This window comes from Nuphar pumila, chromosome 11 (genome assembly GCF_984573655.1).
Source record: "Nuphar pumila chromosome 11, dmNupPumi1.hap1.1, whole genome shotgun sequence".
Classification (NCBI taxonomy): domain Eukaryota; kingdom Viridiplantae; phylum Streptophyta; class Magnoliopsida; order Nymphaeales; family Nymphaeaceae; genus Nuphar; species Nuphar pumila.
In genome coordinates this window covers 5337435-5349366 of record NC_143259.1, presented here as the reverse complement: position 1 = coordinate 5349366, position 11932 = coordinate 5337435, and the positions used below count along the sequence as shown (strand labels likewise).

Below are 11932 nucleotides of genomic sequence, written 5' to 3'. Positions count from 1 at the left end.
GGTACAGATCTGAAGCGAGTTTGGTCCAATCTCCTTAAAAGTTGGTCATGATTCAAGGAGATAATTTCAAAATTTTAAGGACCCTGTTGGAAGAATAATAAATTAGGAAAATTCCATTTAAGGTCCAACCTTTTGCCCATAATTTAAAAATTGGGCCACACTTTTCAAAATTCTCAGGTTTTGGCCAAACTTTTCCAGAAAACAATCAAACAGGACCTCGGCTCAACATCTATCATCTTGGAAAACGTGATTCTTTTTTGGTTTCTTGTGTCCCTGGAAAATTTAAAAGTCCTCATTCATCCTCATAAGAAAAGGTAAATATTTTGAACTCTTAATGATGAAGACAACTCGTGATTTAATCTAAGTTAAAGGGCAACAATAATTAACGATCCTTGTTTGTCAGTTTTTCAGTATAACAAATACTCATATTTAGAATTTCCTAAACGTGAGGCCAAATTTGAAATTAAGAGCAAAAAGTTGGGCCCTAAATGAATTTTTTTCTAATAATTTTTTTTTTTGATGACGAAACACCCTCATCGAATCCAAGGAAAACCCCGAGTGGGTCTCCCCCAACCACCCTGCCTTACTTAGCCCACCACTAAAAGCTATGAACACACCGTACGCCAGCAGGGTTTGATCCGGCGACGCGGGTGGTCCCTAATAAATTATAGTGTTTGCTTTCCTACAATGTTATGCAAAGGATGCTTGTGTGAACACGGAAAGAAAGAGTAGGCGAACAAAGCCACAAGGTTTGTCAAGTACACACGCACACAAGTGAAATGTGGCATCAAATCAAGTGATAGGTTTGAACTCATGAGCATCAAATCAACCTTGCAGCAGCAAAGAATGCCCCTATAGGTTTGAACTCATGAGCATTGTTGTGGGAGGCGTACGCCTCATAGGCGAGGCGCACACTCAGTACTTGAAGCATACTGGAATGTACGGCACCTCCTCCTTTTTGGTGCCCCCATTTGATTGAGTGACTGCATCATGGAAGATGATCCCAACTGCACAAACCATCCCCCGACTTTCCTTCTATGTTGCACCCTTTGATTCTCATCCATCACACACTTACTTGTTGCATCCTTAATAGTTCTGGCTGCTTCCACAAGGCTTCCAAATATGTTTTTAGGCCAGCCCCCTCTTCAACCTTTGGATCTTCTGTCATCGACAGAATGATCTTCTGTGCTTTTGGGAATCGACTGTTGTTAACCCTTGACTTACAGATAATGAGGTTCAGGTTGTTAGCCCCACATGGTCAGTCACACATTGTATTATTCTTCCAAAATTAATATATCGTCATTTTTCGCACATTCAATCCCCTTGCCTTGGCTTTGATTTCTCAATCTTCATTATTTTAAAATTTTTATTATTTTATTAATATTATATATTTTATTATTTTGATCATGAAGCTTACGCTTCAATGTCTTGAGGCTTATGCCTCGCTTCATAACATGCTCAATGCCTCGCTTCGCCTCATCGTATTTAACAACCTTGCTCATGAGGTCCTGTCAACGGGGTGAAGTTTACAAATGGCTTCTACCAGATGAGGGGAGCTATTTCCTGACTAATTGTTCCCTACCGTGGCATGCGATAAGGCTCTCCGAGACTTCGTGTGCAACACTAACTTTGCATTTGTCAAATGTATATATGAAGCTACCAAGCGGCTCCCCTTGTCCGATAGGAGCAGCTGGCACCCATCACCTTGTGTTGGGACGTTGCATGTTCAAAACTCATAACTAGTAGGGGTCTGCCTAACCCCAGCTTGCCTTTCAAAACAAAAAAAAGTAGATCTGAAGCTATTTTGATGGTTAAGATTCATATAGAAATGACTAGTGGGGTCTTTGTGCACTTGGGACATCTCAAAGAAAGCCATCTGGGTTCCTTTTTTTTTTTTTCAAGAGGAAATGACATCTCAAAGTGATGGGAGCGTTATTTGCGCAAGCCAATGAATAAGGGAAAACTTTTCCAATGGAAAGCATAGTATAGAGTTTTCTACCAAGGGCATTAAAAGTTTAAAACACACGTTGCAGTGATTTAGAAAAACAGCGGTTTCCCTTGGACATAAAGAAAGGAAAAAAATATTCATATGAAATGTCTTTTTCAACTTTTGATTTGAAAAAGCCCTAAAAGGGTTAGCATAGTTGGAGTGGGCAGTCGGGATTTGACTCCAGCATAGTGTTGTCAGTATAATAATCGGACATGTATCGTTTGGCCAATGATTCAGTGGATTCGGTCGATACCGATTTTAAAGTGAATCGTTCTGAATCCACCAAAAAATAATTACAAAGTATTATGTGTCAATAAGAACCTGACACGTGCTAAAACCATTAAAATGATATTAAATTATTTATTTAAGCTATTTTTTACATTTATTAAAAAATAGGTAATGCCATTATCGGCCAATAAGCCCGGTGACTCCCTGGGAAAAGGGCCCGTTCTGAGTACAACAACAACAACTATGCCTTCATCCCAAAACAATTAGGGTCGGCGATAAGAACCAACAAAGAAAATCATTCTGGGTCTTCCACATGAATTCTTCTCCTCCATTCATTTCTATCCAATGCCATGTCCTCGGTGAGGTTCAAAGCATTCTGGTTTGAAAAGGTCTCCTTTTTGTCATTTATTTTTTTGGATTGGCAAGCTTGGGTTAGTATAATTGAGATCAAAGGAACAGCTAAGTGCCATGGCTATGTGATATTAGCCAATGACATGACAGCATTGCATGGGGCTCACAGCTATAGAGTGAAGGCTTCACATAAAATACTGTTATGTGATTGGGTGTATCAAATAGCCATGGCGCTCTCTAGATCCCTGCTCGGGGTTAGTCAGACCTGAACCAGTTGCATCCCATCAACTTACACAGGTTTAAAGGTTTTGAAACCAGTCAGGGGGCTTATCCTTCAAGATACGGTTCCTCTGAACGATCTTCAGCCTCGCAAGACAGCAGGGAATATAATTATATTCCTCCGGTACGTGCATACAGCAAAACTTTTAGAAACCATGTACTTTATATCTCGAATGCAGTTAGCTTGCCCGTGCACTTGCAGAAATCTTTTTAGTAGAGGTCGCCAATCGTCGTTTGAGGATTCCAATATCACTTCTGAGAAAAAAAAGAGAGTGCAATTGATAGCGTTTGCAATCACCAGCGCTCATTGGTTCTATTGTTGTTGGCCGAACAATCTGGGCGAGGGAGAGAGGTGCACCACCATTCATGAGTACAAAAATTCACTCAATTTTTCATCAATTATTATTTTTTATTTTAAAAAATATCTGACCATACTGATGTGTCCTACATGATAGAATTAGTTGGGATCGGCTTTTGAATAATTCAATTCTTTTCTGTTATCTGTGTTATCTTTTTTGTGACAGTCTGCATCTACGATACAGTCCTTTGCGGCTTTGTGGGTGGCGATACCTCATAGCTCCCACATCGACGTGACCTGTACTGATTTTTATTACTCAATCAACATATTTGACAGGAAAGAGGATTTATTATGCCCTACCACATATTTCTCAAAGACATTTGTTTCTTTATTTATAGGAAAGGGGTCCTATTTCTTATGAAAGAGAGCCTCTCATAAGAAAGGGCATGAAATAGATGCCCCAGTAGGCATGTGTTTCATGCAATTTTCATGAGAAATTGTTGAGCCGGCAACCCTTTCCCTTCCTTTCCTACGTACTGTGAGTGAAACAAACATCAATCATCAAGATGGAAAGGTGTCTTGTTGGCAGAATCCGGCCTTAGTTTTTCCCACCACGTGCTACTTTCACGTGCAAATCCTTTCATAGCTCTCCCCGTATTAAAGCATTTTCGTAGGAAGGCTGAGCTCGCAGGAATTTTGATAAATCTATGACCTTTCCCATGAAAGGAAGCAAACAGGCCTAAGTGGGGTTTTAAAACAGAATTCTTTTCAAAGTGTCAAAATATGAAACGCTTTTCAATTTGAACCGCAGACATGAACGAGGAACTTTAGATCTAGATCTCTATGGTAGGTGATGTGTTATATCACTTGATCTGCTCGGCGTGAAATACTGAAAACCACATGTATATATGTTGGGCTTACTCCCATTATTGTCTGCCATCTTAGCCAATAATGGAGGGGCATGCATGAGTTACCCTCCCCTCCCTTGTCAACATGTTGCAGCTTCACTATCCCCCATATCATATAACAGAGTTTCGTGAACTAAAAGCTAGTCTATGTATCCCCAATCTTTCTCAAGGAATCTCTCTTTTTTTTCACTCATATTGTACATGTTTGTCATGACCTCAAAGATCAACATATTCGTCCGTAAAAGAAACAAAGACAACTTGGGTGTGATACGGTTGTTTCTCATCGTTTCCCACATATAAGAATAAGAGTAAATCCTATCAATAGTTTAGTACTATATCCCTAATAAACAAAACCCACTTGTTGGAGAAGAGATCCGGCCATATGTAATATCAGCAAAAGTTGGTGATATTGAATAAGCATCACTTGTGTGTCCACGATGCTGGTTCCTAAATAGACGTATGAAGAGGACATAACGAGCTTTCTGTAAAGAACCATCTTCTTCCTGACAGGTGAGGACCACGATGTCGTAAACAGGCGTGGTTTATAATCAATATCACCTGGAGGGGTCGTCAAGGTTCTATTCTCATGAGTCTCTCCTCTCCTCTCTGCACAAGTAGACGCGCAGCATAAGCCCTGGGGAAGGAGTCCTAGCCTCGGAGTTTTAAACGAAGACCGTAGGTATTGCAGGCTGAGCCAGCACGCTCAGGTTTTCATTGTGCATTTTCTTGGAATTATAAATCGGAAAAAGCGCCCTAGCACACCAAAGGACATCTGCCGCACAAACCACTGGTTATGATCCCAAGTGAATAGGTTCCGAAGCTGAATCAGGTGCAATCATATTGAACAAAATTCAGGTTCTGAGGCTGAATCAAGTGCAATGCAAAAAATGCATGTGGTGGCCCCACTTGACCATTCAGTTTTCTGACACAGCCTAAGAGTTTTGGGGCCCAATAGTAAGTGGGTGGTGGCCACGGCAAACAGGGATTTAGACTCCGGCCAGTATCTGAAACAGGCAATCACATGACATCATTTCATTGCATGGGGCCTCCACTATGCAGCTGTGGGCCCCATGCAATGCTGTCATGTGATTGGTGAGTGTCACACTTAGCTGCTCCTTGGTCTCAACTGGGTCACTGCACCTGCACCTGCACTTTGTGCAATGTGAGTACACCTGGTCCAAATTTGGGGTTCCACCATCTTTTCAACAACTGCCCTAACCAGTACTTATTAACCCGGGGTGGGATCGATTCTTCTGCCTTTGATTATTGGTAATCTAAATAGATAATATAGCAACAGTATAAAACCAAATAGATGCCATAAAAGTACAAGAGGTTTCAAATCTTATGGCACTCTTTCCTTCTCTAGCTTTTGCATGTTTGGTATCTAGGAATGTGACTCTCTCTCTCTCTCTCTCTCTCCACTTAGAACACTAAGCATTTCGTTCTGAAAAGAGAAAAAAAGGGAACAAAAGCTAAATTTATTATACAACTTTCCACACACACACACACACACACACATATATATATATATATATATATATATATATATATATATATATATATATATATATCCAACGTTTTTTTAGTGTTGGGCCAGTTGGAACCTAGATGGTCTTGCAAGCCTCGTGATCCAAAAGCAAAGGTGAAATACAAATTTCACCTTTTGATAAATGGAGTCACATGGCACATTGATATGGTGCTTTGTTCTTCCCTCTATGTATGGCAGCATGCTTCCAACTCCATCGCATTTTCGTCCTCGAGGTTGGTGGCCGACACCCTCTGCTCTTTGTACACGTACCATTTTGCACAAAACAAATAGAACCCCAAGTTCAAGATGCTAAGGGCAGCTAGCAACCAATAAAAGTTGTATAGCTTCCCCTCATTCAGATTGTCAGATATCCACCCACTTGATCCATGCACCTCACCAACAACAGTGACAAGGCCTGAGCTCACAAAGAACCCAAGGGATAGAGTGCTAAGGAACATGCCGGTGCTTATGGTCTTCATCCCATGGGGACACTCCCTTAGAAAGAAGTCAAGCTGACCTATGTAAGTAAAGGCCTCCCCTGAACCCACAAAGAAAAATTGGGGCACAAGCCAAAACACACTCATGGGCACCACTGCCTTGGGGTCATTACTTGAATGTGCCATTTTAAGCCTTTTTATCTCTGTGAGAGCTGCAGCAACCATGGCTAAGATAGATAAAACAAGACCAACTGAAATCCTTTGGAGGGTGGTCATCCCCGCAGGCCTGCCTGTGAATTTTCGAGCGATCGGGACGATTACGCGATCGTAAACAGGAACCGATAGGAGTATCGAGCCGACGAAGAAGACGGTTATTGATGCAGCAGGAATTTGAAAGGATTTGCCTATGTGTCTGTCCATGGTTGTGGCCTGCTGCACCGAGAATGTTGTCATTTGGGCATAGACCGTCCAAAAAATTATAGTTGTGGCCCATATGGGCATCATGCTGATTACCATTTTCACTTCTTCAACTTGTGTCAGCGAAGATAAATGCCAATGGTCCTTCTTCTCTGCTTCCATGTCATGATCATCTCTAATAATAGCAGCCTTATCAAGAAACCTGCACAGGAAGATCAGAAGAAAAGTAAACACCTCGTGCATTTTATTCGCTACTGTCATATATATTATATATGCATAAAAGTACTTGTTTTTGTCAAATGCCATTTTCATGGCACTATGTTAAAGATGACATTTATTTCACAATAATAGTTAAGTGGATAAAGGCCTAATTACCCCTCCTTACTGACACACTCCTCATGGGGCCACAGTTGCCAATAAGTTGAATAAAAAATCAGCTTTTCCTTTTCGATAGCATCAAGTCAAAATCAAAGTGGAACCATAGTGACGAAAGTTTAAAAAGGCAAAAAGAACAAGGGCTAATTAAATTCTCATGAGAAATTGAAATCATTTTGTTTTCCTTGCACATTTATCGTCAAAAATATCTGCAAAAATAAATAACTTAAAAATTAGAATCGAAATTATGTAAAAGAAACATCAATAAAAAATATATAAAAACTCATTTTAGTTTAGCGAACATATATATAGCCATATTAACATAAATATTGCGACAAAATCATGATAATTTTCGGTAAAGATATAATATAATGATATTATGTCCATTTAATAAGGCAGCCAATAAGGGTATCACTTGTTCCCGATATTTTCAAAATATCTTGCATATTAAACGCGTGATTTTACCAACAAACAAAAATTAAAACTAGGCTTTATTCATCTGATCTCATAATAAAAAGTTGGTGGGATGTAGTTGATATGATGAATCCAATTTGACTAACATCAAAGTCTCACCCACCCTTTTCTTAATAAAGCCATGTGCATCGGCCGCTCACTGGACATGTCCTAGTTCAGCGGTAGGTCAGGTGTAAACATTGATAGCAAAGCATTAAATGAATGATTGTACCTGAACTGTTTGCTATGCGTCAGTGTAGCAGTGTTTTTTCTTTCATTGACAGGGGACAGGTCACCTTGGTAAAGAAGAGAGGGATCTGAGGGCAACTCTCTGCGCCTGTTCCTCCATGCTGCAAAGAACGCTCTAGCAACCTGCGTTATGGGACTCCCCACCAGTTTCTTGAAGCGGTAGCGCCTAGTCCCACTCAGAAACACCAGCAGTGCTGTGAGGATAGCACATGCACATATGCCATATCCCCATTTCCTGCCAAGGTTGTCTTGTATGTACACAAGTATGGTCACTGCAGCTAGGGAGCCAATACTGATGAAAAAGAAGAACCAGCTAAAGAAGGAGATCATCTTAGACTTTTCCCTGGCAGAGGACTCATCGAACTGGTCGGAACCGAAGCCGGAAACGCTAGATTTAAGCCCCCCTGTGCCCAGAGCGGTGAGGTAGAGGGCAAGGTATAGAACTGAGAGCTGTGCGCTGTTTGCCTGCACGCATACGCCATCTGAGGAGCAAGGTGGTGGCCTTAAGCCTGGCACTATGGTGGACACAGTTAAAATGGTCACCCCCTGCAAAAGAGAGGAAAAGAAAAAACATCAAGCTTGACATCACAAGAAAACCATGGTAATAAAAATCGCCAATATTTTAAAAATAACGTGCTTTTAACTTGTTAAAAACACTATATATATATACATTCGGGATAATCAAACGGAAAAACCCCATCACCGACGGTCCACAAGGGAGCACAGCCAGCTTTGACCTTGCGGCAACGGATGCCACACCTGTAGGTTTCGTGACATCCCCCACCAAATGAGTGGAGCCCTTGTGGCCGTACATACCGATATTTTCATGAGTTTTTTTTTTGTAGAAAAATAAGATTTTTGAAAATATTGCAAGATTCATCCTTGCCTAGATTTACATGAGAATGACGTTTGAGGCTAGAAATGAAACAAATGAGAAAATGGAGGAGGAGGAGGAAAGGGAGAGGTGTGGTCTACCGTGGCTTGAACTGTGGCAAAGATGGCAATGGTGAGGTATCTGCCCAAGTAGGTGTCGGCAATGAACCCACCGAAGAGGCAGAGCATGAAGGAGGTGCCCATGAAGTTGGTCACAGTATTGGCAGACTGGGCGCTGCCTAGATGCATGACCCCAGTCAAGTATGTCACCAAGTTAACCGCAATCCCTAGTGTTGTCAGCCTCTCAGTCAGCTCCACACCTGTGAAACACCAACACAACACCACCTTGTATGTTCGTAACTCTTGATTCTCTTTTTTCAGACTTGTCTATAAGAACACGAAAAGCAAAAAAGAGAAAAGTAAAAATAGATCGCCACTAGTAGATATCACCCATCTTCCAGAGAGAGAGAGAGAGAGAGAGAGAGAGAGAGAGAGAGAGAGAGTTTATACCTAGGATTGAAGCAGCACTAGCCCAGCCACCAGACTGTGAAGTCTTGGCAGGGCGGCCTTTGTAATCCCAAGAGTCACTCACCACCCCATTGTTCTCTTCATCATGAGCTACTCCCATTTTGTTATATATGGAGAGAAGAAGGAGAGGTTCTCTATTTTGCCTTGGATGGAAGAAGAGAAAGGGGTGGGGTGTGGGATTTTGTTTGCCTGTTTGAAATGGATGGGGGTTGGGCTCATTATATAGGGATGTAAAGAGGCGTGGTTCTGTGTTAAAAGCCTCATCCAATCATACTAAGAAAATATTAATAAATAAATGAACAAGGTAGACGTGTTCATCAATTTTGACCCCCTATCAACTATGACGCATCACTTCTTTTTTTTCACCGTCATTTTCACTTGGTTCAATTTTTTCGTGTTTAGTCGCTTTCGATCTCAAAGAGATTCATTGCCACGCTCTCTACGGATCGCGATGGCCGCCTCTCCTCAACCATTAGTAGTGCCCCTCTACTATTAGTCTATTCTATACTACATTCATCTCTCTCTCTCTCTCTCTCTCTCTCTCTCTCTCTCTCTCTCTCTCTCTCTCTGCTGGTGGGGTATTCAAAGATGCGTAATCTCACAAGTCACCGGGGCATCGATTTGAAGTTGCAGGGCCCATCCAATTGCTCTCTCTCTCTCCGCACGGGCACAAACATACAATCTGATTGGGGCACAGTAGTTAGAGCCCATTATGATCTAGTCATCTCTAAAGTCATACATTATCGTCATGCCACCCCTCAGTTTTCATCGTTGCTAGTTGTTGCAATGAAATTTAATATCGTAGATGTGTTTTACATGGTTTAGTGGCGATAGGCACTTGAATCGCGTACAGAGGTTTTGGCTATTCAAAGAACAGACGCCATAAAAACACTAAACTTTTAAGATTTTAAATAGTCAAAATTTTCATTGAAAGATTCAAGAATTGGTGCTTATGAAATCAACCATGTTGAATCCATCTATATGTTCAGAATTCAAAAAAAGAAAAAGAAAAAGATCATTACAATAAGATCTTAAAGGTAGTTCGATGATAGCTTGTTAGCTTAGAGAAATTGAATTCCAATTGGTGAGTCACTCCCTGGAACACTTCATTTGTGACCTCTTGAGTTCGGGTTTGTAGGTATTACTTCTCAGAAAAAAGAATACAAAGTGAACATGTTAGAACCACGACATAAATTATTATTTTTTAAATAACATAGTTTCATAATCTCAAGCCCTCTCAAGCTACATCATTCATGCATGTCATAAGTTCAATAAAATAAAAACATAAAATAAAGTCTCATCTCATCTAACAACCTAAGAACACTTACTGAAGCAGTGGCGACTCCGATTAGTCTCTAATAAATAACCTAAAACCTAAAGTTATAATTATAAAAGGAGGGTGAGTTTATAACTTAGTAAAAAATATTTATAAACAACCAAAGACTTTAATTTACAATTGTAGTGAGCGCTAAGCCCCTAGTATTAGTTTAGTTTTATACCACGTAACACACATGTTTGTTTCTTTAAAATTTTTTACTTATCACTTTAAAACTCATAAGTTAGCACCCACTCGATGCTAACTGATGTACTAAATTAGCTATGCCAGTAATAGCCTACTATAGGTGTAGCAACCCATGTAGAATACCCCAATTTTACAATGTTGGCCAAATTATAAACCACTCCTTGTGATCTCACGAGAGTTACGATGCAATGCAGTGAAAGAGGACAAGCCTATAACTAGCCAGAGAGTTATACCTACTCCTCAAGATTTGTGGTTCATACTTTATAAAATTATTAAATTACCCTTCCTCAGAATGGTCTATCGATACTCATTTTTCTGTGTTATGTGTTTGAATATAGACACAAGATAGTCAAATTTCTCTTTTTGTTTCAAATCCAACACACCAAAATTCATCCAATTTCGAGTTCAGAGTAAATGGCTATGCCCAAATTATCTACAAGAGTAAAATGGTTATTTCACTTCTCGAATGGGTATGAGTCCCTCGAATCTAAACTTCTTACTGAACCTAACCCAAAACTAGTCTGGTCTAAGTTAAGTCTAAACTGAACCTTCCTGGTTTAGTTCCAGATTTCTCAACTCGAATCCATATCCAAATTCACTCTATTGAGGATCCCAAACAGGATAAGATCAAGACTTTGTTTCCTATACTAGGTCCAAATCCGATATGACATATCTGAACCTTGGTTCTCTGGTTTGGTGCGAAAATTGAAACTAGACCGATCCAGTCTAGGTTTGGGTTTGAACTGGATCGAAACCTGCTCTATTATGGTTTGATTCTATTGGATCCAACTCTGATTCGGTTCAATAGGTTCCAAAACTTGGTCTAGTTTGACTTGGTCCTATTGGATTCATTTTATGATATAAAATCGAAACACCTTCTGTCTCGATTTTCTCTATAATTATGTGTATTAATATATATATATATATATATATATATATATATATATATATATATATATATATATATATATATTCTTTAAATTGCGATTGGTCTGAAACTCAACCAAACCAAATTGGTCTGGTTTGCACCAAAATCAGTTTCCTGTTGACTCAGTTCAATCAAACCCAGACCGAGTTACTCAATGCTTCTAAAACTGAGATAAAGTCGTGATATGTCTCATTCATCTTTTTTGCCAGACCGAGTCACTCTGCTTCAACCAGCCTAGACAGTGAACAAGATGCTCAGAATCATGGTCCTTTCATAATTTGACTCAGTTTGGGTGATCCCGAATTGAGTTGGTTATGCTAACAAACAGAATAAAGCACCTTTGCTTCCTATCTTGTTTCCTTCAGGACTGACGCGGTCTGATCAGATCGAGTCGGTTCTGAACCTACTCAAATGGTTGATCATGCCCTAACAAAATCATCGGTGATCGTACGTCTAAATAAATCCAGACCGAGTCGGTCTGAACCATGTCACTCTTTGTCTCGGCCCAACCTTGACCAGACTAGGTCTGGTTTATCCAAACTGAGTTGGTCTGCATTCACCCAGACCG

General features: G+C 40.2%; 1 protein-coding gene across 1 annotated transcript; it reads right to left on the bottom strand.

Moving 5' to 3' along the window:
* Positions 1–5474: 5474 nt before the first annotated feature.
* LOC149821732 (protein NRT1/ PTR FAMILY 6.3-like) lies at positions 5475–9174 on the bottom strand. Its single transcript, XM_089980051.1, has 4 exons — positions 8897–9174; positions 8489–8706; positions 7497–8059; positions 5475–6638 (listed from the first exon to the last, which is right to left on the bottom strand). Exons 1-4 carry the CDS (start codon positions 9012–9014, stop codon positions 5768–5770), a joined length of 1770 nt encoding a protein of 589 aa, XP_089836177.1. The 5' UTR covers positions 9015–9174; the 3' UTR covers positions 5475–5767.
* Positions 9175–11932: the final 2758 nt, after the last annotated feature.

Bases quoted from the DNA above. Each gene is read 5' to 3' on its own strand.
- LOC149821732 (XM_089980051.1), bottom strand. From the start codon at position 9,014: ATGGGAGTAGCTCATGATGAAGAGAACAATGGGGTGGTGAGTGACTCT. The intron at 8,060-8,488 runs GTAGACCACACC...TCTCTTTTGCAG, and splicing joins TTGCCACAGTTCAAGCCACG to GGGGTGACCATTTTAACTGT. The intron at 6,639-7,496 runs GTACAATCATTC...CTTCCTGTGCAG, and splicing joins ACGCATAGCAAACAGTTCAG to GTTTCTTGATAAGGCTGCTA.